The 27335-nt window shown below is 35.9% G+C and overlaps 1 protein-coding gene across 2 annotated transcripts; it reads right to left on the minus strand.

Moving 5' to 3' along the window:
• Positions 1 to 475: 475 nt before the first annotated feature.
• On the minus strand, positions 476 to 26639 carry snx2 (sorting nexin 2). 2 transcript variants are annotated; one of them, XM_049486163.1, is made up of 15 exons: positions 26443 to 26639; positions 22975 to 23089; positions 21326 to 21468; positions 19942 to 20011; positions 16773 to 16816; positions 16534 to 16675; positions 16270 to 16348; positions 13241 to 13316; positions 12108 to 12221; positions 11750 to 11843; positions 10146 to 10351; positions 7117 to 7260; positions 2969 to 3049; positions 1390 to 1461; positions 476 to 1290 (listed from the first exon to the last, which is right to left on the minus strand). In XM_049486163.1, exons 1-15 carry the CDS (start codon positions 26554 to 26556, stop codon positions 1240 to 1242), a joined length of 1545 nt encoding a protein of 514 aa, XP_049342120.1. In that variant the 5' UTR covers positions 26557 to 26639; the 3' UTR covers positions 476 to 1239. The 2 variants fall into 2 exon arrangements, with proteins under 2 accessions (XP_049342120.1, XP_007260838.1); XM_007260776.4 differs by having other exon boundaries at positions 21326 to 21471; positions 26443 to 26638.
• Positions 26640 to 27335: the final 696 nt, after the last annotated feature.

The following is a 27335-nucleotide window of genomic DNA, read 5'->3' on the forward strand; positions in this document are numbered from 1 at the left end:
AGTTGAAATTATGAGACACCATCTCAAAAAATTATTTTTACAGACTCAATTTGTAACTCAAAACTTAAGTTTGAAATTAGAGTCCATCTCTTGAATTCACTAGATTCATCTTTAAATTTATCAAATTTAAAACATAATTTTGTTTATACTTTTGGGATGTTCACTCCGTAAACAGAAATTCAGTGGCATTTTAAATAAATAAAAAAAACTGTAAAGTTTACAATAAAAAAACACATTAGCAATTCAGATTGATTTTTTGTCCTGTCTATGTTTTTTCTTAAATAATTTTAGTTAAAAAAAAATATTTCCTAGTATGAACTAATATTTGTTTTGCATTTAAATTTTCATTTGAGCATGTTTTTTCTTGCTTAAAGTGAATTTCTGAAAGAAGACTGATTCTGAATCAAAGCTAAATTAGCTTGCAATACATCCACAGCAAATTCAAGAAGACAAGAATAATGAAATACGACTCAGGTTCAATACTGAAGTACATTCCTTTATTTGAATTTCAGCATTGTTGCACAGGAATGTAACGTAAAAAATTCATGAATTAAAAAAATCTGTTATAACAATGCTTTAAAACAAAGAATCAACTCAGATATTCAATATTTAAAAAAAATCAGGCTAAGAGGCAAAATAAAAAATATATATATGCATGTGTATATAGCGCCAGGCAGCGGCACTGGGGGTCCAAGCACTACAGCCCTGTGCATTTTTGTGTAAAAGGAGCAAACAAGAAAAGATGTAATCAATTTATGATGATTTTTAACAAAACATGCTCATGCCTAAAACTGAAAGAGATGCAAACACATTCCTCTCAAAGGCTATCCCCTTCCGGATCACTGCCTATGGGGAAAATTATAGATTGACAGATTTGAATCCATGATGCATTGGTTGATTTACAAGAGACGGCAAAAAACAAACAGTGAAATAATGATAGGTCCACTGAGGTGCTTGGACCCCTTTAAAAGACAGAGCAGTAGTGTATCAATAAGCAGGGAGTGCAATGCCTACCACCACTGCCAGGATCCCCCATAAGGATGAACAGTAAAGCAGCTGATCTGCTGAAGACTCCAAAAGGGTAAAAAGGAGGAACCGATCAATTAAAAGATTCATAGTGTTTTTATTAGAGTGGTATTTAAGTCCGTGCATCCTTTTTTCGCGTGATTATGCTGTACATTAAATGGCAAAAAAATGTGATCAACAGTCCCGATGCAGGTGCGCAGGGGGTTTGTCGGCTTATGCGATAGCTTTGGCTTCAGGCAGGAATGCTTCCCAATATTTTATCAGCTAAGAGAAAAAACAAGAAAGAAAAAAAATATATACAATTTTTTTAAAACTATGGGATGGCATAAAGTGTTTACAATGCTAGGATTCTATGATGCTTACCTGCTGCTGTGTATGTACTAGCGACTCTAGATATTTGATGATGACAACTTTGAAGTCCTTCACTCTTTGTTTCTATAAAGAGAAGCAGAAAGTGGGTCAGGTATTTCAAAAAAGAATTATATTAAAATAAATAAATAAATAAAGCACTTGATCTTGGTGTTAATCACATGCAAATGTTTGTGCAGACTACAGGCGGCAATATGATGCTATTTTATCGTTTTTTTTTGTTTTTTTTTTTAAATAAATTGTATACTTTTTTTAAGCATACGGAAAAGCTTAAAGATCACTGACCAACTGCACATTCCATTAAAGAGAGTGTAATTTGCCCAATGTAACTGAATAAACTGCAGTCCATTATATATTATATATAGAAAAAAGTCTGTACTCAGTAAGGTAGTATATATGAAATGTTTTTTTTTTTTTTTAAGGATTTGTCACTACTGGTGCATTTTGACTGTGATCACATGTATCACTATAAATATAGTGATAATATATTTAAATGTCATGAGATTTTATTAATTGTTAATGTTCATATACAGCACCATTCAGCACAAGTTTAGAACCACCTTTCTTGTTCAATGTTTTTTTTTCTACATAGTATTTTAGTAATGAAGACAACATCAAAGTTATGTATAAAGTGGCCTCCACAATCACCAATCAAGATACAAACTCAGATGGTCTGTATCTCTGCAAAGCTGCTTTGTGTCATTTGTTGTATTAAAAATAAACGCTATAGAAATAAAACTGGACTGAAATGAACTAATCAGGGAAATGCCAAGAGTTTGTAAATCAATGGAAAAAGTGGTCCTTTATACATACACTAGTGTTTAACACTTTTGTATGAAACTTTGTATAATACATAATTCCTTGTGTGTTCATTAATAGTGTCAATATTAATATATAATGTAAAAACATTATAAAAAGAAAAGGAAAAGAATTAGAAGGGGTAGTTCTAAACATCTGACTGGTAGTTTAATGTTTTTGTTCTCTACACAGGACACACATGCACAATTTTTCTTTTAAAAATACAACCAACCAAATACATAATTTGTAGCATCTGTCCATAAAAACAATTTCTGATGAGAAATTAATAATTTACCAAATACAACAATAGCAAACTAGCCCTTCCAATGAATGACCATATGTCAATCATTTCTCCCTTTTAAGAGAAAATAGATATTTAGATTTTCTTTTTTGTAAAAAAGAAAAAGTATGTGATTTATTTACACTTAAAGTTATTAATTCATAAACACATTTAAAAGAAAATGAAAAATGTTCAAAATCAATATGCGGTTATTCATTGGAAGGGCTCAATTATTAAGCTAGTGCAGTTTAAATTAAATTTTAATAAATTAATTCATGATTTGACATTAGCAAGTTTGATCACATTTTCACTGTTTTACAGAATAAAAGTCCTTCATGCTGATTAAACCACTGAGTCTCTCAACAACAACAACAAAAAAAAAAACACTTTTTTTTTTTTTAACAATGTCTACTTTTCTTTGAACCAGGTTGAAAATAACTGCGTAGTAGACACATCACTCTTCCACAAAGGAGAAATCCCGACATGTCAACTCACCTCGAATCTTCCCACTTCCCGGCGAATGTTTTTAGATATCTGCTCGAAATCTCTCTCTCCCTGCTGCACTTTAGCCTCCCACTAAAACAAGAGTCAAACAGACAGGAGAAGCATCATGCTGACAGATATACTGCACTGTGTGTCTTTACTGATGTGTGTTTCAAAACAGGATTCCTCAGCTTTCTTTATTAGACAGCAGAAAAAAATGCTTTTATACTGAAACAAGAGACACACAGAAGATGCACCAAGCGAACAATATTAATATAAAATAAATACTTTAGTAGGATTTAGAAAAGAATAATGGAAAGATAGAAAGTACTAAAGAAAAATTTATTCTATAGTGAGTAATTTAAATACTTATATGTGATGAGCATCACTTGGTGTATCTTAATGATACAGATGTCTGGCTGTTAACAGTGAGAAATGGACAAATAAAATAAGTGTTTTATGATATGCATCTCATAAGTGTACACTAAAAGCTCATTTATGCTCAATATTAGATACTGATACAGAGAGAGCATTGTCTGCACTCTGCATTTACTTTGACTGGATATACAAAGTTTAACAATATACTAGGGGTGGGCAATATTATATCGTATACAATATATCGTGACACAGAAATATCATGATATAAAAAATCCATATCGTGATTAAAAGTAGTCCATTATTTACTGTGAAGCTTTAAGTGTATTTATTGTATAATTGTTTTAGTTTGCAGTTTATATGCATGAAAATATTCTGCAATATTTTTTGCTGCATTATATCATTTTATGCTATATTATTTTTTTGCCACATTATGAGTATACTATTATACTATATTCCTGAAATTAATTAATTATTTTTCTGTTTTCCTATATCGCCAAGTATATCGTTATCGTAAAAATACCCTGAAATATTGTGATATTATTTTAGAGCCATATCGCCCACCCCTACAATATACTGTACCAAAAATGAATAGGATAAAAATTAAATAAAAAAAAAATAGTAAAAGTGAAACTAAGTTACTAATGCATTACACCCTTTTAGATTTAATTCGTAATGCATTAAATGTTTTATTCATGCTTTATTCTTATTTTATATTTCCTTTTTTATTGTTATTCCCTTACATGCTTTTCTCTTTGTATTTTCTAATTTGTAATGCACTTTGAATGATCATTTTGTGTGAAAGGTGCTATATATGTAAACATGCCTTGCTTCACGAAAATTTGCCTGAAGAATTATTCACATTCATAATCAAAATATACAGTTAAGCCCTGCTGAATATGCAATATAAAAGTCGGCAACAATTCTTAAAGTCATCTCCTTATATCGCACAATATATCAGTATTTTAATTATCAGACACTGAACTAGTGGATGTATTGGTTAACATTCCCACCAACGTAAAGAATGCTTGGAAGTATGTGGGCAACAAGGAGTTGCAACGTAATATATGAAATGAATTGTTACAAACATCTTTATTATAAGAAAATATTTACAATGCTAATAAAGAAATTATGGTGTATAGTGTCGGATGTTCCCAAAGACATATGTGACACACTGAGAGGTGTTAAAGCTGGTAAGATGAAATATGACACAAAAACAACCCTAAATACCACAGGACAGGATGAGAAAAAAAAAAAGATTGCTTATTAGCTACTACCACTAATGTACACTTCTACACTACACGACGACCATCATCACAAGAATCCCTCCACAAAACAAACAAACATGAATCTAAAAACATACATGAAGATGTGAATTGTAGCTGCGAACAGTAATACGTCAAGTGAAGCACTATTGTGCTCATGTTTCATTAAAAATGTGAAAGTAAGGCAAACAATAAAGAGCTCATTATCAGCATGGGAATATCTGATGCACGTTATGCTAATGGGACAGGTTCTTAAAAACCACAGATGATGGGAGAAAGAAAAAAGCAAAAAAAAAAAAAAAAAACTCAAATCAGAGCCAAGGGTCCTACCTCCTCAATCTCCTTTGTGGGGCATGACAGGGAAAATGCAAAAATTAAAAGAGGCTGATAATGTTCTGTGGTTAAAGAAATCAATAATTTATGAACTCATCAAGCAGAACAGCGGCTTTAGAGGAGATATGAATGAACTAAAGCAGGAGAAAGGCAGCATGCTTCACAGTCAACATCAGCACCAGGGCTGTCTCTACCAAGTGTTGATGCTGAAAACAACTAGAGGTTTTTGTCGTGGCTCAAGGTTTATTTTCTGAGAAGATTTACAGAGACTGTGGCTTATCTTCTTTACCATAGAGAATAGGGAAATAGGGATGCACTAAATTAAATATTTGCATAAATTTGGCCAAAAGCAGAATAGCAAACATGGTATTTTTTTACAGGCTTTTATCAAAATTCTCTCTACTAAATGAATTACATAGTACACTAGTGCATCCCAAAAACTAGAATACCATTAAAAAGTTACTTTATCTTCGTAATTTAGGTCAACTGTATATTATATATATGCATTACACACAGAGTGATTTATTTTAAGAGTTTAATCATTTTCTTGTTGATGATTATGGCTTATAGCCAATAAAAATAAATCAGTATCTCAGGAAATAAGAATATTATATAAGACCAATTGGTACATTTGGCAGTGTGGGCAGTGCGCCAAGTCCTGCTGGAAAATGAAATCCGCACCGCCATAAAAGTTGTCAGCAGAGGGAAGCATGAAGTGCTGTATAATTAACAGATATACCACAGTGGATCAACACCAGCAGATGACATGGCTCTACAATATATTAAACCATCACAGATTGTGGAAATTTCACACTAGACCTCAAGCAGTTTGGACTGTGTGTCTCTTCACTCTTCCTCCAGACTCTGCTCCCTTGATTTTCAAATGAAATGCAAAATTTACTGATGATCAGTGATGATTTGGAGAGTCATGTCATCTGCTGGTGTTGATCCACTGTGTTGTGATATCAAGTGCAAAGTCAGTGAAGTTTTTTTTCCCTATAATCTTACAACATTACATGCTTCCCTCTGCTGACAACATTTATGGAGATCCAGATTTCATTTTTCAGCACGACTTGGCACACTGCCAAAAGTACCAATTGGTCTTATATAATATTCTAATTTTCTGAGAAACTGATTTTTGGGTTTCATTTGTCTGTAAGCCATAAATCAACAATAAAATAAATAAATGTTTAAAATAGATCACCCTGTGTGTAATACATATCTATATAATATATGAGTTTCACCGAATTACTAAGATAAAGTAACTTTTCAATTATATTTTATTTTTATTGAGCTGCACTAAAACGTATTTTTATTTTGCTTTTCAAACAAAAAGTAATTAAAACAATTTCAGAACATTTACAGAACACTGAAGTTTTTTTTATATATATTCCAGGAGACAATCCAAAACGTACAATACTAAGCTGAGCTAGCTCAACTAACATTATTATTTCAGACCAGAATTTTTCAGTTTCAGATTAATTTAATTTAAGTAATGCATGTTGAGAATAAACAAACTTCATCAGTACTGTTCTAATCATGAACGTCTCCACAGTGCTATTCTTATTGCACATTTAACACGCTAGCTAATGTTCTAATCATTAATTTACCTATTCAGTGCAAAAATGCCTGTTATTTAATGCCATTCTAATAATATATTTACCTCAGCTGTGCTATTCTCTACTCACACAGTCAAGCCAACTAGCTACCTCAGCATTGCTAATTTTGTCATAGATTTACCTCAGCAGTGCTAATTAGGTAATGTGTAGCTAGCTAGCTAACTTACTAACGAATTTACACAAACCAAGGCAGTCAGACTATTGGTAAACAAAGAAATGCTAAGGCTAAGCTAGCCAGCCATCTCAGATAAAGCTACCCTACTACTATGGCTGTTTAAAACAATCCTAATTTTAGTCCGCAATGTGATTTAAAATAAAGGAACCATTGTTGGGTATAAATTACTCAGTGTTTTCAACTATTTAGCCAAAAACATTATTTTTGGTGGCGCATCCCTATAAAGAAGTTAGAAGAAAGTTATGGTGCATATTTATTTTGCTTAGTTCACAAAGAAGCTTAAGCCTCAGAGAAACATCTTGTGTGGCCAATTTATGTAAATTGTAAATTGCCTGAATTCATGTAAAGAGCCATTTCTCACAGGTTATATTAAATGTTTATTATTTATTTTACCTCCTTTATTTCCTCCTTGGCCTGCTGAAGCTTGTCCGGCTTGTTGGCGTACTGTAGCTTAGCCTCAGCCTCTCTCTTCCTCTGCAGCATGACCTGGGCATCTTGCCATTTGGACCACGTTTTCATGCGGTGGTCAAACACACCCTAGCAGCATAAAGAGACTTAAGTGTTAGGTTCATACAGGGCAATGGATCTTTAGAGAACTTTATGGATCTTTATAATTTGCTCAGTGTCTTTGCATGAAAGAACCAAAGAACCAAGTTCCTTGCTTATGCAAAGGGTTATTCCTGAGGATGCTTGACTAAAAATACTTAATACTAGTAATCTTTATAAATGTTTCTAAGAAATCCGTGAACCTAATTGGTTAATTGGTAATGCACAGTATTGGACAAAAAAGACATATTTTGTTGTTTTGTAAAAATAGCTGTGCTATTTTCTACTCACACAGTCGAGCTAACTAGCTACCTCAGCACTGCTATTTCTAGGGGTGGGAATCGATTACTATCTCACGATTCGATTCGATTCCGATTTTGGGGGCCACGATTCGATTCAAAATCGATTTTTGATTCAAAACGATTTGAATTATAAATATTTCTGCTTCTGGCTTATGAATCGTATTGAAAAAAAACCCTCCATAATATACACTGGTCCTGGAGCAAGTAATGTGTTACAAAAACAATAAAATGTGCAGGAATGTGGGTCCTCAGTGACAGAGGAATCACTGGGATATCACAATGACGTTAATGAACAATAAATACATAAATAAATAACACTGCTTTATTACCAGGCTACTAGCGGTGGTGTGTAGGTGACGCTGCTGGGCTGATGTGATGATAGCAGTGGAGCGCTAAAGTTCAGGAGCAGCTGCTGATTAACTAGTAAATTTAAGGTGGTTGTATTTCTTCAGAAAGGGGGCAGGAGGTGGAGAAATTAATTCATATTGTCCATTCCTTAATTCCTCTGTGATGAGGAGCTGAAATTAGCTCTGATTAGCTTATTGTTATTTTTCCGTTCCGCCTTAAATGCTGCAGCCCGCTGCCACCTGTAGCGTTATTTAAGGTGGAACTGGAAAGTTAGCTAGTTAGCTAGCTAACAGTTACTGAAACTAACTACTAGCGATCTTTTTTATGCTTGTTATGAAGCATTCTGCCATAAAACATTGAAACTACACGTTAATCTAAGGTAATATAGTGCTTGTTCTGCCATCTTACCGGTGATTCTCAAACACCTACGCTCTGTGTGTGTCTGGAAGATCTCCAAAGGGACAAGCGCTATCCCCAGGGTTGCCAGGTCCAACAAAAATACCCAGCCCAAAATCAGTCTAAAACCCGCCCCTCAGAATCGATTTTGGGACATTTTAAATCGATTCTGAATCGTAGTAAATGAGAATCAAGATTCTTATGTGAATCGATTTTTTGGCACACCTCTAGCTATTTCTGTCATAGATTTACCTCAGCAGTGCTATTTCAATAATACAACATGGCATTATATTTGTAATGTACTCAGTCTATCAAATATTTAAGTATTATAAACAGTATTGGGCACATATAATCTTTGGTATACATTTAATAAAAATACCTTACAGGACACTGTACTTTCCCTGATGTTACAATTGTGCACACACACACAATGCAATGCTGAAATTAATGTACTGTGCAGCCCTCATAAACTTGTCACGATAATTACGTAATCAGTCTTACTGAAAAATATAAAGACATGGTCTCAATAATGTTTTCTAACTCCACTGTGAATAAACTAGTATGTCGACTTTGTTTAAAAACAGTGGTTTTGGTTTATTTATTTACGATTTTATAATTCTATTCCAATTTTACTTTCTGATGTGTTATTCGCACAAAAAACAAAGGAACTAACTGCCATGTTGTTTCTAGTAATGTTAGCTTCAGTCTAACAAGACTGTGTCGCTGCGTAGCTTCAGGACTGCCTGTGGGCAGTTGCGAGCCAAGGTGGGCGTGGCCATGAATACTAATTAATGGGCTGACGTAGACACGAGTGCTTTTCCTGATCTAAACTTTTTCTTATTTTTTATTCTAATCTTGGATGCACAGTGTGTAGTAAGCAAAAAAAAGTAAAATTGTATAATTCTATTCCAATTTTATTGTTGGCTAATTACTACTATTATGCTACTATATAGTCATTACATCAGTGGCAGAAAATCATCTAAAAGTAAAATCTCATCAAATTACCCAGCAATTGTCTAAATACTCCAGTTATGTGCTCTTGCATACTTGGAATCTTTAAAATTTCACCAAAGCATGTCTGGATTCAGTTTGTTTTTGCACAAGAAAAAGGGTTGACTGATCCCAGCCTAGTGATGCCACAGCACCATGTGAATTGGCAGATGGCCCTCCCTCTCCCTCATAAACCACACTACTAGCATGATGCTAGTCAGTGTGGGAATCCTTTAAACGGCAAATCAGCTCTCCAGCGACATCGCATTAGTGGCAGCTTGCTTTATGTGCCTTGGAGAAAGCATATGCAGAGTGTTTTCCTCCCAGCACTGGTAGCAATGCGTTACGGGAAGTCCTACAGATCAGGTGGGAATTGAAAATTGACCAGTGGTGGACAGTAGTCTGTAATCTGCTGAGATATTTCAATTTCTGATGACTTTTTGCATAGGATTATAGTCAATTTACTCTTTACTTCATATGCAATGTGTATTTTTTGGTTTGTACATGCATAAAAATGCCTACTTTAACTCAAAGTGCACGGATTTGGTACTTCTTTGACCACTGAGAATTACTAAAATGGGGGAAAAAATAATTTAAAAAAATCTAAACTCCTGATTTGCATGGCAAAATACCAATATTTTATAATAATTTCATGTTTATGTTTACATAACTAAGTTGAAGAAATATTACATTTGTTGCTTGTATGATGAAAGGGGAAAAAAAAAAATACAATTTCAGACAATTTCAACAGATTTGCTGCATTCAGCAACATACAACCAACTATTCACTGTGACACACACCTTCACACAGATAATCACCTACAATAACAGTTGTGCTTACTTTGACAGCGGTGATGAGGCGCACATAGTCCCCCAGCAGCTCAGAGAACAGATAGAAGTCAGCGTAAGCCTGCTCCTGATGCAGCTGATCAATCTTCTCCTCCACTTCAGCCAGCTGAGACAGAGCTCGAGACAGGGCCGTGTGGTCCTCAGAGTTTCCCAGCATAGCAGCGCTCTTCGCGAAGGACGCAGTGTTCACAGATAACTCTGCAGAGAGGTAGAACCCATTCATTTAGCTCATTTAAAAAAAAGCACGCCAAACTAAAACACTGACATGCCAAATATCAACAGACAGCAATAATGTATCCTGGTTATGAAGTGGTTTAACCTGGGGACAGCTTGGGAATGTTTACATTTATAGAGGTTGAGGTGCTATCTTGTGAGTGAGGCTAAACAACACTGGCCAATGTGCTCATGGCAAGGCAACATGAATTATAGGAGTTCAAGAGCTTAACATTAACTGTTTAACATTCCTTTAACCAGCGTTTATTTATCATGAATACATCATAGACCACAATACCACTCACAGTGGACAGCACAGTGGGTGGCAATGATTGTGAATGGTGGCATCTGGCTACATCTGTCCATTTTCAGAGGACCTGCATGCATATCCCGCAGGTCAGCACATCATTCTTTAGCTTCTATGGGACAAGGCTAAAAATTCAGGAGGCAACACTAGTTCCCGTACCATGACATTTGGCATGTCATTCATAATGAGAGTGGGAAGGCCCAAGCTAAAGTTCTTAGGCTGGATATATGCAAATACGCTGATTTGTGTAACATCAAAGAAAATGTGTGTGACATCAAACTAAATTATGATTAGGTTTTTTTTTCACTACTTGCTGTTGTGTTATTTGCACAAATAACAAAGGAACTAACTGCCATGTTGTTTCTAGTGCTGTTAGCTTCAGCCTAACAAGACTGTGTCGCTGCATAGCTTCAGCTCTGCCTGTGGGCAGTTGCGAGCCAAGGTGGGCGTGGCCATGAATACTAATTAATGGGTTGACGTAGACACGAGTGCTTTTTCTGATCAAATCTTTTTCGTATTGTTTTATTCTATTCTTGGACGCGCAGTGTGTAGTAAGCAAAAAAAAGTAAGAAAAAAAAAGTAAAAAAAAAAATAAATAAAAAAAAATAATAATAATAATAAATAAATAAATAGATAACACTGTTTTTATATTTAATATCATGCAGCCCTAGTCAGCATATAAATAAAAACTGAAAGCCCTCAACAATTATCTTTCCAACTACCCATATGACATGTTGATTGAGTTTGTGACTAAACATATGCCTCATATACAGTGCAATGTAAATTCTATACATAATTCCAGCAATTATGAAAATTTTGATCCAAGATGAGCAACATCTGAGAATAATCAGGACAATTAAATCTAAAGCTAAAAAACAGGACATGTGGAAACCTTAAATATAACTTATAAGTATAAGTGAACTTATGTCAGGTTCTATATGTTCTTTATAAATATTGCATGTTTAATAACAGGTGATTAATCATTGTTTATCCTTTATATAAACGCATAATTGGAATAACTCATATTGTAACTAATATTCTGCTTTGTGTTACATTTCAGAGAAAAGTGATTTTACCTTTCCTGTGACACACCAATGACTCCACACTGGCGTGCAGTTTTCTCAGCTGGACGTCAAGGTTCTCAAACTGCTGCTGTTTCTCCTCAAACCACTTTACACAGAGAAAAAGTGTCAAAGGGAAGAAAAGAACTTTAACAATAACACTGGAGGAAGGAATAAGGCACTATAAACTACAGTGCTAAACAGGAGACGCATGCCTCCATGCTACAGTGTGCACACTATCTCTCCTTTTCTCTCTCTCTTTCTCTCTCTCACTCGCTCACTCACTCACTCACTCGAGCAAAGATCTTAGGATTCAAGCCAGAGCGGCTCATTAATTCGTCTCATTATTCAAGTCCAAAAATCAGCCCCTTACCGCATCCGATTCATTCATCTTGATTGTCATTTTGTTGACAGCTTCGGCCGCTTTGTTTACCATCCTCAATATTCCGGCCCCACTCAGTGCCTGGGTGCTAACTGCTCGCGGCAGCTGGGATAAAATGACAAATAAGGGCAAACAAACCGGTTAACAGGCCGGGGCCCGGACCCAATCCCACAGGGAGCTTCACTCCCTCCTTCCCCACCACCAGCCCAGGCCTGGACCATCAGAAGCCTGGGGTTTTCTCCACTCCCATACATTTCAATGCTGGATCCAATTTAATGCAATTTCGCCCTCAGAAAACTCTCCAGTGGGACGACAAGCAAAAATAGCTTTCAATTGCCCTCGGACCGTTTAGCCTTCGCACAAATCAGAGAGGGCTGGTATTACAATTGCATTAATACAGTTTTCCTCACAGCAGTAAACAAAAAAAAAAAGAAAATAATTGACCTGAGATTTACTGACGTTAACTATAATCATTTTGGCATACAGTGACTGTACATAGAGGTGGGCAATATGATGGCATTTTACTGTATTGTGATATATTTTTCTTTTTTTTTTTTTACACAATATACTTTCTTAAGCATATAGAGGGAGTCATCAGCGTTTAAAGAACACTGACCCAAATTTACATTCAATTACAGAAAGTGTAAAACAAATCTGTTTAATTGGATGATGTGCAAAAAAAAAAAAAAAATCACCTTACTATTCTTGAAATACTTTTTTTTTTCAATGATATATTTTTTGAAGCATGTGGAGGACATCATCAGTGCTTCACATTTTATTACAAAGTGTGCAAATAATCCAGTTTAATATTCTGAAGGATGGGACATTTTGAATAAAAAAAAAATAAATTGCATTTTGAATATAATTGGTTTTCTTAAGGATCTGTTGATACCGATTCATCATTTTAACTGCCATCATGTGTATTGAGATCAATACTGTGCATCATAAAAAAATATTTTTAAATATCATGAAATATCATGAATATTTTAACATTTCACCCAGGTCTACGGTTGCAACTATATATAGATGATCTTATATAATTAAAACTCATTAAGCAGCAAAAAATCCAGTTTAACAGCATTCCTAACACAGGACATGTAAGTTATGATGTATAACAACAATACCTCTGTGCTCTCCAGGAACTGAATGACGTCAGGATCCTTCAGCAGTGCGGGGTGATTCACGGTTCTCATCAGGTACCTGTTTAAAAAGAAAGTAAAAATAAATCGACTTCAGTGCCAGCACAGAGAGAAAGGGCATCACAGCAGCTTCTTCGTCTTCAAAACTCAGGCTGTCTACACAAATCAATAAGCTAAAAAAAGGTAAGACTGCTAAAATGCATTTTCTTCACTATAAAACTTGTACGCTCTGTACTACAAACTACAAAACTCCTTCCCCGCGCATTAAACGCCCTGCGTGAGCCGCTCGTACATTAAGGGTTTGCCATCAAGGTTCAGTTCTTCAATGGATGAAGTCTATACGCTGACATCCGGGGCCCTCATCCAAGCCGCTGACCTTCACGTCAATCAATGAGCAGATAAAAAGGGCAGAGAAATGTCAGCGCCTCGCTTAACTTTAATTTTTATTCGATTCATCAGGCACCGCAAAACCAGGAGCACAGCGGCGAATCAGCCACGTACAGATTGTGCGCGAGACGGGCGCCAAAGCTCAGGAGAAAACTGCCAGCGTGAGCCTGCTCACACTGACAGCATGAAGCTCTCCTGAGTTCGGTGATAATTATTTATCTAATACTTGTTGGTTAACCTTTCATCCACAAAAGATCGGAACAAGAATGCTCTTTCCACTTGAATCGTTTTCCAGAAGAAAACAAATGATAAAAAGAAAAAAAAACCCACAGAGCCGGAGGAGATTTTTTTTTTTTGTTTGCTTGCCCAATAATAACACAATAAAAATAACAACAGAAAACCATTTCAGCCTGGACTGATCTTAGTAAAAAGCACAGAATCAAGCAGCCAAACAGAATATGTATATATGCATGTTAGGTCATTTATATATATATACAGCTCTGAAAAAAAAAAAAAGAGACCACTTAAAAATTATAAGTTTCTTCTATTTTATCAAGTTGAAAACCTCTGGAATATTATTTAAGAGGAAGATGGATGATCACAAGCCATCAAACCAAGCTGAACTGCTTGAATTTTTGCACCAGGAGTAAAGGCATAAAGTTATCCAAAAGCAGTGTGTAAGACTGGTGGAGGAGAACATGTCAAGATGCACGAAAACTGTGATTAAAAACCAGGGTTATTCCACCAAATATTGAGTTCTGATCTCTTAAAACTTTATGAATATGAACTTCTTTTCTTTGCATTATTTAAGCTCTGAAAGCCTTGGCATATGCCAATTCATAAAAAAAGCTAAGAATATGTACAGTGCCCTCCATAATTATTGGCACCCCTGGTTAAGATGTGTTCTTTAGCTTCTCATAAATTGAGTTTTGTTCAAAATAATATAGGACCACGATGGAAAAAAAGAGTAAAATACAACCTTTAACTCAAGTGAATTTATTCAGTAGGAAAAAAAATCCCACATTAAGAAATAATTATTTAACATCAAATCATGTGTGCCACAATTATTAGCACCCCTGATGTTAATACTTTGTACAACCCCCTTTTGCCAACAAAACAGCACCTAATCTTCTCCTGTAATGTTTCACAAGATGGGAGAATACAGAAAGAGGGATCTTTGACCATTCCTCTTTGCACATTCTCTCTAAATCATCCAACGACCTGGGTCCTCTCCTCTGCACTCTCCTCTTCAGCTCACCCCACAGGTTTTCATTGGGGTTGAGGTCTGGGGACTGAGATGGCCATGGGAGGAGCTTGATTCTGTGTGCGGTGAACCATTTCTGTGTAGATTTGGCCACATGTTTAGGGTCATTATCTTGCTAAAAGACCCAGTGACGACCCATCTTCAGCTTTCGGGCAGAAGCCACCAGATTTTGTTTTAAAATGTCCTGGTATTTTAGAGCATCCATGATGCCATGCACCCTAACAAGGTTCCCAGGGCCTTTAGAAGAGAAACAGGCCCACAGCATCACTGATCCCCCGCCGTATTTCACAGTGGGCATGAGGTGCTTTTCTGCATACTCAGCTCTTGTGTTACGCCAGACCCACTTAGAGCATTTGTTGCCAAAAAGCTCTATCTTTGTTTCATCTGACCAAAGCACACGGTCCCAGTTGAAGTCATAGTACCGCTTAGCAAACTCCAAACGTTTGCGTTTATGATTGTGAGTGAGAAATGGTTTCTTCCGTGCATGCCTCCCAAACAGCTTGTTGGCATGTAGATAGCGCCTGATGGTTGTTTTGGAGACTTTGTGACCCCAAGAAGCTACCATTTGTTGCAATTCTGTAACAGTGAGCTTTGGAGAACTTTTTATTTCTCTTATCATCCTCCTCACTGTGCGTGGTGGCAAAATAAACTTGCGTCCTCGTCCAGGCTTGTTTACCACTGTTCCAGTTGTTTTAAACTTCTTAATAATTCCTCTGACAGTAGATATGGACAGGTGTAGGCGAGTAGCGATTTTCTTGTAGCCATTGCCTGACTTGTGAAGGTCAACACACATCTGCCTCACTTGAATGGTATGTTCCTTTGTCTTTCCCATGTTGAAGATAAATGGCCTCTGTGTCACGTCATATTTATACCCCAGGGAAACAGGAAGTTGTGAATTACTAATTAAATGTTCCTACATACTCTGATCAACTTCGTAAACTACTGTAGAAGTGACAGAAATACTTTTATTAAATTTATTTCCTAAGAATTGTTAGGGGTGCCAATAATTGTGGAACAGGTGATTTTATGAAGAATAATTATTTCTTAGTCAGGGATTTTATTTCCCCCTTAAAATTTACTTGAGTTAAAGGTTGGACTTTACTTTTTTTCCATCGTGGTCCTATATTATTTTGAACAAAACTCAATTTATGAGAAGCTAAAGAACACATCTTAACCAGGGGTGCCAATAATTATGGAGGGCACTGTAAGTATATCCTCCTGTATTATTTAAGTAAAATAAAATTGTGTGAATTACCAATAAACCATTAAATCTTATAAATATATATTGGAATCATGTTAATATTGTCAAATATATAAGTGCATCCCTGTATATTAAAATTATTTTTTTGTATTTGTACTTTACCTTTCCAAGGCAGATCTTCTTTTCTCTACAAATTCTGCAGACGACAGATCTTCTTTCCCAACTTTGACCTTGGTCATTCCTAGACAGTTTAAAGCAATTTTGATTAAGTATTATTGCAAGGGCAAATAGCATATTTGAGAGAACATATGGCAGCACCTACTGCATTAAATTAGGCCCTTGATTGATCACAAATCTCTCTCAAATTTATTATTATTATTATTATTATTAATATTATTATTAAGGGGAGAAAAATAAGACACTTGCCCACAATGCTTTTCTCTGGTGCGGGAGGGACTATGTACCCAATGTGCAGGTACTTAGAAGCTAATTTGCTGTGCAAACCAAGGAAATCACTAAACCTCCTTTTTACGGTAAACTCGTTTCTGTTGAAGAGGTTCAGGGACGTCTAAGGGAAAAGAAAAAAAACAGGTCAAGGTACAGGTCTAAACGTCATTATGATTTCCCCAATATAAGCATATATAAGTGTACTGTGCTCTTCTTACCTTCGTGGTAACCTTGTACGCCATGTACGCATTCATTCCATCACCTTAAAGAGAGAAATACACACAGGTCTTAATCGCTGAAAACAACTGCCCCCTCATGTCCACTAATGTAAATCATACATTTTCAGGTAAACATTTTCATGTCATTTTTATCTCAACCCCTAAACAGGCCAGGATTTTTGTCAATTGTCTGCCTGACATTACACCCCTAAAATTTGAGGATTTCTATTCAAGCATTACATAAAAATCTTTCATGTGTGATGAGGAACATTACTGAAAATTATAATTGTAATTGCAATAGAAAGTGTAGAAAAATAGTCAAGAAAATCTGCAACTTTCAAATTATAAACATTTTAAAATCAATACAGATCCTGAATACAAATCAACCAGTTCATGTGCTCCAAACCTTTAGTTTCATTATGTTTGTCTAGTTTTTAAGTCTAAGTATTTTTCAAACATGCAGATTTTGTGTTAATTCCTGTTACTGATCTGGAATTATTAAGTGTCCTGTATGAGATTTTAAAGCCCTCAAATTTTCAGAATGTAAAAAAAAAAATTTACTGCAGAGAATAAGTGTTTTGTATCACCTACACCTGTAGCCCGTATACAGCTCATGGCATGTTAATAGGTTAAATTAAAGAATGATGCTGATCATAGTGATCTTTTATGGAACATGCAATAGTCTGGGCACTCAAAGAGACTTGAGCTTCTATATGAGCTCTTACCAAGGGCTCACAATTTTTAATAAGCCTGTTAGAACTGCAGCTTGTTTAATAAGGCATGAATAATAATAATTACCTGTTGCAAATTAAATTTTCAAATCTTTATTCCTACATAGACTCCTTAAACCTCAAAACACACACTCCCAGGATTCAGTAGCTGCAGGCTCCTCTAAACAGCTGCCTGGCACAAAACACTTAGCCATGGCCCTGCAAATCCCCAAACTTGCAAGACTTTACCGTTGTAAAGTACTAAAATAATGGCAGGTTCACACTACATGACTTTTTGATTCGTTGGTCATTGTGCCGTTCACACTATATGACTAGTTGTGCTTTCAGTAGTTCACACTACGCAAGTTTTTATCGGTTAAAATCGTGTATTGTGAACCAGCAGTGAAGACAGCTTAATAATCTCACATAACTAGAAGGATTTGTAGGAAGGAATTGGTGAAAATCCCATTCATTCAAAAACTAAAAGACTCTTAGCTGGCTGCACAAAAAGATTTCAAGCTAGGATACTTGCCAACTGGAGTGTTACTTCCCTCTGGGTATAACTATTTTTGCAACTGTTTCCTTGACAATGAGTGAAGTGCCAGATTAAAAGATAAAAGGTAATAAACGATTAAAAATGGGATGTTTGATATGAGCAACTCTTGGCATAGTATCTTCCAGCGTTTTTAAGGCAAGTTTTTGAGATGGCAGCAGTATGTGGACGAGCATTGTCCTGTTGGAATAACGCACCAACGGGCTGTCAAAGTGCGTGTAATGAAGACCGAAGGTGATCTGGCATCCCACACCATGACACCAGGTCTTCTGGGTGTGTGATGCAGGACAACATAGTGTTGATCTTGGTGCTGACTAGGGTTGCACGATATTGGAAAAAACTTACATTGCAAATGTTTTTTTTTTTTTTTTTTTTTCGACGATATATATTCGTGATATTAAAGTGATATTAAACAATGCAGGGCCCAAGATATCACTAGCCCCCCACCCGTGAGCTGTCTCGTGTCCAGACCGGTCAAGAGCAGTGCCGAGCACTCAAAACCCGAGGAAAACAGCAAAACAACAGTAATAGGCCCTTTAATCAGGCATTTAAATGGCTTTTGAAAAGGTAAATAAGAGCATTGTTCTGGGATTAAAATCGTGAATTCAGCAATACCTGGAAATATCTGCTCAAAACTGTGCTGGACTGAGGTGCACAGCTTTCAACGCGTGCTTTTACAAGCACGTGCCCAACCATGTGGATGGAGGCCATGCTGTTACCTCGTGTTTACTCCTGTCTGTTGATTTAAACTATTTTTTTTAACAATGAGTGCACGTACTGAACATACAGGGTGCCCTGTAGTTTGCTTTGTATTGTTCCTATTCATTTCTTTGTCAGTTGGAAATGGTAAAAGTAAATAAACCCTCTTTTAATCCCTTGGTTATTTAGAGTAATAGAGCATATTTTAACTTGAAATCAATCGATTAAAAAACAAAAAGGATTAATCAACAATATTCTGTGAGTAACTGCAATTAATCATACTTGTTCTTCTTTAGATTCAAGTTGTTATAGTAGATATTTAAAAGAAAATAAAAGAATGAAGAAGAAATTGTAGGAAAATTTAAAATGCAATTATATTTATAATAGTGGTGTCAATAAAATCCTAGTATCTACTTGTATGTTTGAGGGGAGATAAAGCCAAAGTGGGACGCTGGTATGAAGAATGCATGAAAACTGGATAAAGGGATTTTTTTTATTTTATTATAAACATCTCAGCTTGGTTGTAAGGATTTCAGAATTAGAACTTATATTGCTGAGTATAAAAGGCCTTTTCACACCTGTAGTTTGTTTCTATGGTATGGATCAGTTGATCCTTTACTTCCTTTACTTAGAGCGTTTACTTGGGGAAGATTACGGCAGAAGTTGGGGTCAAACTTGGAGGTGTAATTAATTGCGTTAAAAAAATAATAACGCATAACTGGTTCCAAATTAATTAATGCTTTAACATTAATAGCCCTAATTTTAACATCTTGTATGAAACTGTATATCATTCTTAATTGTACAGTCTTAAATTTACAAGTTTGATTCTAATGTATAATGAGGGCTTAGTGATAATAATAAAACTGTACCTAGATCTATGGTTTGGCATAATTTCTCTCATTTCTCAAGGCTTGAACAGAGATATATGCTGTGTGCGCGCATGTTGTGTGTGTGTGCATGTGTGTACAATAAAAAGCCCCAACTCCTGCACCTTTTCTAGCAGAACTGGAGTCCAAATCCTCCACCTGATAACATTTGAAAAGGTCTATTGATTTTACAGCGTACAGCACCTGCTGCTGTAGAGCTACCCGTACTGAGCTCTCTCAGGAGAGGAACGCCTCTCTGGATGCCAAAAGGCTCTCTGTGAAAACAATACAGCGCACAAACACACAGGATACTCAAATACAAACGCTCATCTAAAACTTACCCACTTTCTCTGGATCAGATACCATTATCTGCAGATCAAATGTGTCCCCATTTTCCTCAGCTTCTTCATCCTGTGCAACACAAACCAGTTTACTAGGAAATGAGTCTGCACCTTCACAGGAATTAGCTATAGGAAATGAGTTTGCAGACTCCACACAAATCTGCTGAGAGAGTCAGAGATACACCAGAACTGCAATGATGAAATAAGCTTCCGAGACAATACTAGTTTCATTTGGCAATCGGTCTGAAGATTGTGAACAGAGAGATATAAAAGAGATATAAAAGAGGCCCAGAAATTAAATCTCTTCAGCTCACTGACTATTGAATGTTTTAATTATATTTCATCAGTGAACAAGAATCTGCGGCAACTGCTTGTTTCCTGTTGCATAACTGGGTTCAAGAGAAAAGGGCCTTTCTCTTCCTAATCCCTTTTTTCTCACATCATCATACAATTAGTCAAATAGAAGCATTTAAAATGTAACTGGATGGCTAGTTTTCTACAGCAACAAGAATACAGGCAATTTTGTATATGCCACAGCAGTCCAAACTCCAAAGCACTTAATTGCTGTGTATTTAATTGCTGTGTCTGATAGTTTGATTTAAAAATATGTAAATGTTTTTCCCCCACTTTATTAATTTTGTTCTAGTGATCCTGTGAATCAGCACGTGGTTATTACAAAGTAACAACAATAATAATAATAATAATAATAATAATAATGTGACGTTTATATTTCATTTTGCCTTTTTAAATAAATTATTTTTAAGATATATTGTATACAATATACAGCTCTGGAAAAAAAATAAGAGACCACTTAATCATGTTTTTCTCTAATTTTACCAAATTGAAAACCTCTGGAATATAATCCAGAAGAAAATGGATGATCACAAGCCATCAAGCCAAGCTTAACTGCTTGAATTTTTACACCAGGAGTGACATAAAGTCATCCAAAAGCAGTGTGCTTGACTGGTGGAGGAGAACATGCCAAGATGCATGAAAACTGTGATTAAAAACCAGGGTTAAACCAAATATTAACTTCTTAATATTTTTAGTACCATAAAAGTTTTTTTATGGTACGATTCTAAAATGATTTATCAACAATGTTCATTAATTTTGTTCTTGTGAACTAGTATAGTAGTGAACTACATCCCAAGTCTGGTTAGTTATTACATAGTCCCAATATAATAATTGTTACTTTTTAATAATCTTTATTAATGTTGTGTCAATTGTTCGTATTGAAAAAATAATCCCCCAATATTAAAATACCATTATACCCATGACCTAACAGAGACTCTAATCTGTATCAGGTGTAGTGTGGTTAAATACCATCAAATATGCATTTTGTTTAATAATACAGTTTACATTTTAAGTTGGTAACTTGCTTTACCTCATCCGGAGATCTGTCAAACATGGAGGCATCGACTCGTGGAGTGATTATGACTGTGGGAGTCACTGGAGTGATGGCAGGAGATGGACCATCAGAAAGAATGGGCTCTCTCTCTGGACTGTCCAGAGACACCTCTTCCGTGGCTTCTTCAGAAAAGTATGACAAAGCAGATTACATTTATGACAAATATTGTTACTGTTAATAAACTATGTACAACCTAATAACTATATGTCCTACAATTATGGTTGTGTATTGCAAAGAATTGAGTGATCTGATACACATCACAACACAGGGGTTACCAAGTCAATCTATTGCAATTTCTCAGCCACTGTAAGCTAGGCTATGTTAGGTATATACTGGAATTTTCTTTTTTATATAAATTAATTTGGGAAAACTGTAGTATAAAAACTCATCATATGTATAAGAATTATTTTATGAATTATCAGAACAGCTTGCCACCAATCCTGCATGTAAATCATAAATTAAAAATACTGTGTTTGATTATCAATATAGTTCTAAAAAACAAAGCAATACTTTAATATTTTATTTACACTCCTACCTGTAATATATGTAAACATATTGGTGAACACTGTATATTTATTTAGACCCCTCAAATAACATTATACTGACTATATAGTATATATGGTATATTTCAAACACTTAAGTGTTGATTTCTTTAAAATTAGATTAGGATAAGTATTTCAGGCCTGACAGTTTTTTTCCCTCAGATTACCCATCCAGTATTTTTTGTTGAAACCAAAACAACCAATACCCATGTATGCTGATGTCATCTGTAAATATTGGCAAATATTTTGTCATTGGTAAACAGACAACAGAAAATTAATCATGCATTGCCCCTATCACTGTTCTATAGTGCTATTTTTAAGACAGTTTGTGCATCAATATTTATTGTTAGCATGATAAACAGGTTATAATATGTTGTGGACACTGTGGATACTGTCTGTAATACAAGAACACTACAACTTCTTTTTCTATTCTATTATTTCCCATTTTATTCTATTCTATATCAAAGAGAGAGCATAATTGTGATTACTGGATAAAAAGTCATGGGGCGGCAGTTTTGAGATCATAAGTGATCACGTACTGTTACCTTAAGAGATGCTAGGAAACACCCACATAGGTATAAGTTAAGTGGTGCTATCGTAGGAGTCCAAACACCATGGCCAATGTGCTCATGGCATGGCCATAAGAATAGGTTACGTGAGTGAGGCCTGATAGTGAGTACCAAATGAATAGGACATTCCATTTTTGAAGTTGTGCTGGCATTTAACATTCTACTGATGCACTATAGTCACATGATTTACTAGGTGGGGTTAATAGAAACAGATTGGAAACAGATGATTTTTATTATTAGTTTACATGTAAAGATTGGTGTCAGACAACGATCAATTTTGTGTTGTGTTTAAACTCCGCACGCTAGATAACAGTGTTGTACTCTGTTACCCACTGTTATGATTGGATAAAAAAATATTTTACTCATATTGTATTTAAGACAGTTTTCCTAAATATACCGAAATATATTGAATCATAACCCCGGTATTAGGATACCCATCATATCATCAATTTCTTGCCAATGCACAGCCCTAAGAGACTTCCTTCCACAAATTAAATACCACAAAATTACACACCAGCAAAAAGGTCCTCTTGGTCATCGTCTAATAATATTTCCTGCTTGGGTCCGTTGGAGTTAGTGCTGATGTCTTCTGCAGGCAGGCTGGCCGGCTCTGGGGACGTTGGGCTGAGCTGAAAACACAGACGAAAGAGAAAACGTGGAAGATCAACCTAAATTCTGCAAAATTTTCACTTCTCTGCTGTGCGACATCACAAATAATGATTGAGCTGTTCTGGCACAATGAACAATGAAACAACTGCAAACCAGCTTTCAACATCAAAAGCACACGTCATTAACCAAACAGTTTACAGTAAAGATCTCTAATCACTAGATAGACCTGACACGGAAGGAGGAACAAGCTGCTTCCTTGAAACTTTCAGAACGAGATGAGGGAGATTACAGAATCACACCCTGATTTCATCAAAACCTGTGGTACAACTGCTGACAGTGCATTCTGCTGAAAATGGACGGGTGCTGATTTGAGGATTTGCCACAGAATTGCTCTGATTTCATCCAATTTTGTACATTCACATTTATTCGGTATATTCACATGCACTGAAATGAAAAAAAAAGTCCAAAACAAAACCAAATACAGTTTTTCCACAGATTTTTATTAATTTGATAATGTAAATTTAATGGATTTAATTGCTTCAAAAAAATGCAATTACACATCTACACCTAAAACAGTTCACCTTTTTAATAGCCCAGCAGATAAACCAAAAAAGCACAAAACATTAGTACCCAAGTAGTGCTTTTCTAATCATGAATTTACAGCAGTGCTCTAGTCACAAATTTACCTCAGCTCATGCATTTCAGCAGGAAAACAGCCAGTTTGTAAAGATGTAGCAAACAGATACCAAATGTGATAAGTGACACTAAATAGTTTATTTCTTTAGAAATTTTCTGGTACAAGTTCATTTTTCGAGTGTAAAAATGAACTTCAACTGATATGCAGAGCTGCTAGAGGAAGAGGGGGTGGGGTGTGGGTCTGCTGTTGCTGCATTAATAACACTAACATTAGAGAAAACAATATGAATTAGTCACTGTTTAATACATTGTTTGGTATATTAACTTATTTTTTTGCCATGCTTTTCCAAATGTTTAATGCATCCCAAATATATTCTAGTTTCTACTGGATCTGTTAGATTTTTGTGTTGATTTTCACATTTCAAATTCACAATATTACTGGGATTTTCTATTTTTTTCTTGCTTATGCAAGCTCACCCTATGGACCAGAGTAAACTACACATTTTAAATTTAAAATATGGGCATCAGTGAGTTAATATGTAGTCATGGTCCTATTCACCCTTTGCCTCACAAGCTCTTTTGCAGCCCATTAAAAGAAACAATATGAGAGGTCAGTTAATGTTCACACTTCACTGCAGCAGCAGCACCACTGACAGAGAAAACAACAACCGTTCCTCTATAAAGATTCTTCCCTCAAACTGCTCACAAGCAAAACATATGATTCTCTTAACAGGAGGGGTAATCAGACAACACATCTGAAGCTCCCCCACCTCCTTTTCCTTCCTTTCCACATTTCTCTCCTCCAAAACTGCTGACCTGGTAAAAATCAAAAAGACTGGCAACCTGAGCCAACTGAACTGAAGGCCTGTCACATGCCTGGTGCTGATGTCACCTGTGCAGTCCTGCTGTTTATGAAAAACAGCACAGTAAATAGCAGGCCTATTTGTTACTACACATGCATACACTGTTCCCATTAAGCTGCACTTAAGCACAAAACCAAGCCTCAAGTGAACTGGGTTTGTCTATGAGGTGTAAAAAAAAAAAAAAAAAAAACGTTTATTTTCAGCAGTTGTCTAGATGTAATCTGCTAACACATTACACAAGTATTCTTAAAAAAAAAGAATGAAACTAGGCCTTAAGGGATATCATATTGAAATACTTGATTTACAAGGGTCTCTTTGTAAATTTTTGCACTTAAAATGTATAAAGGACATTTAAAGATTTTGCATAATAATGTCTTCCCATGTAATCATAATCTCTCTTTCTGGCTAGCACAAGATAGAGCTGGAAAACATCTCAATATTTTATCGTATTGCGATAAATTTTCTTATTGTATCAACAATTAGCATACCATAGTTCTCATCAGTGCTTAAAGAACGCTGACCCTACGGATCACATCGAAATAAGAATTGCATCATATTGACCAAAATTAAGAAAAATAACTCATTCAGCCCTAGTAGAAGTTTTGTAAGTATGTCACAGTTAACATTCCAAAAACATTCAATATGTCAAGTTTTCTAGATGTCCTTTGAACATTCTGATACTGTGTCTGCAACATCACTTCAATGTCAATGTTTTGTTTTTGTTGTTTTGGGGATGTTACATTTAAAATTTCCATAACTTTAGTATTCACCCTGCTGGAAACATAAAGCTATGTAGGTAACATTCTAATAAAGTTGTGATGCAAACAATTATTAAGGACATAATTCATGGAGCATTATTACAGTTTTGTTAACCTTCAAGGAACCTTTTTTTTATAACATTGCTAACATTTTCTGTTAGCTGGGACATCGCTACTGCAATATTTTAAATAAGCTGGATCCTCTTTGGAAAATATTATCCACACTAATTAAAAAAGTGTGTCAAATGGTATCACTGACTTATGTTTTGTGAATGTATTGCAATTTAATAAATCACTTAAATTAACAAATAAATAACAAGAAAACATTGGCTTAGCCATTTGTTTACATAACTTTGCATTAAAATTTGGTAGCTAGCTAGCTCAACAACATAAGAGCCCTGAGTTCTGACTCTTTTAATGGTTTGTTAGGTAAGTTATCTAATGTTCAAAAAGTGAATGTTAAATAATAACATTTTAAAAGTAATATTGGAAATTAAATGACAACTTATAATTAAAAACATTATCCACACAAATAGCTAAAAGCTTATGGTCTATGCATGTTGTATAATGTAATAATTATTAATATTATGTAAAAAATTTAAATAAATAAATGAAAAACCGTTGGCTTGATAGTTTGTTTATATAAATTTGCTTTAAAACTTTGGTACCTAGCTAGCTAGCTTACCTAACAAACTAGTTAGCCTAAAAACACTATCTTCATCACGTGATGTTTAACAACAAAATAATCCAAATCTGCGCAAAACTAAAGCTGCCTGTCGACGTGGTGACTCTGGAGACGGGAGTTTTAAAGGGATTCTGCGTAAACCGCTTGCAGAGTGGACGCGCACTGATCTGGGCCCGCGCATGCGCACTAGTGGCTATCTGTGAGCTATGGCTAATGTATTTCAATGAATTTATTTTGGTAAAACTGTAGTTAGTCAAATTGTGCTCTCCCGAGGGCTGAAATGAGCGAGTCCGCGGTGGAGCTCCATTCTCCGCCCGCAGGGAGAGTGCCAGAGCGCTGTAGGCGGCGTGTTGTTGAGTTTGTGAGGAGCAGAGGCTAAGCTAAGCTAGCTGTGGGTCTCGGCAGCAGCAACCGCTCCGCCCGGCTCCTACCTGCTCTATGGTGGAGACGGTGCTGATAAACAGGTCCTCGCCCTCCTCCAGCTCCCTAAACCCCGTCTCAGCCGCGTCTCCCGCCAGCGGTGGAGGCTCCCTCTCTTCCGCCATCTTCTCCGGGCAATAAGAGCCTCACCGCCTCGCTGCTCAGAGTCAGGAGGTTCCCAGGCTGTCATGTGATTCGCAGGAACCGCTCAGTCTTATGACAGTTGTGGCGCCTTTCATTGAGCTGCTGCTCCGCCCTGACACTCAGTAACACAGTGATAACAGCCCGGGCCAGGCCTCTGTCACACTCCACACCACTGTACCTACACACTACACAATTTTTAATAAACATATCAATTATGCTGATGAGGATCAAGGGATTAAAGGAGAAATCTAGTGTGAAATGGACTTGTTATGTTTACGTGGATCTGTGGAAACTTGTGCCAAAGTTGTAAATACAGTTTGTTGCAGTGGACAAATAACTGTTTTATTAAATGCGAGGAGACAAAACTCAAAGATGTGATTCTGCCTTCAGTTTTCTCAGAGGATGTCTGAGAAAAACCCATACATGGTTGTTTAAAAGGGGATAAAATCACAGAGAACCCCCGTCCAGATAGGGCTTATGCTGCACTACACTAATAAAAGCTCTTTTCTTTGTTTCCCATTTTATATGATCCATCTTTGCGTATATACAGGGACAGAATAAAGTAGCCAAGCGATTTCTTATATGTATACCTTTTTGGGAGTTGAGAGTATCGACTAAAAACTGGGTGGTTTAAAGTTGGTCACATTTCATCTGTTGTGTTGAAGAGATGTCTAGAGTAGGCATTGTCACTATTATATCTCAAACTTAGTCCTGTGAACTTTTGCATCTCCCGATGCCCTACTGCACCTGATCTCCACTC

The sequence above is a fragment of the Astyanax mexicanus genome, chromosome 12 (genome assembly GCF_023375975.1).
Source record: "Astyanax mexicanus isolate ESR-SI-001 chromosome 12, AstMex3_surface, whole genome shotgun sequence".
NCBI classification, from domain to species: domain Eukaryota; kingdom Metazoa; phylum Chordata; class Actinopteri; order Characiformes; family Acestrorhamphidae; genus Astyanax; species Astyanax mexicanus.

Bases quoted from the DNA above. Each gene is read 5' to 3' on its own strand.
- snx2 (XM_007260776.4), bottom strand. From the start codon at position 26,556: ATGGCGGAAGAGAGGGAGCCTCCACCGCTGGCGGGAGACGCGGCTGAG. The intron at 16,817-19,941 runs GTAAGTTTTAGA...TCTCTCTTTAAG, and splicing joins ATCTGATCCAGAGAAAGTGG to GTGATGGAATGAATGCGTAC. The intron at 1,462-2,968 runs GTGAGTTGACAT...TTCTCTTTATAG, and splicing joins GGGAAGTGGGAAGATTCGAG to AAACAAAGAGTGAAGGACTT.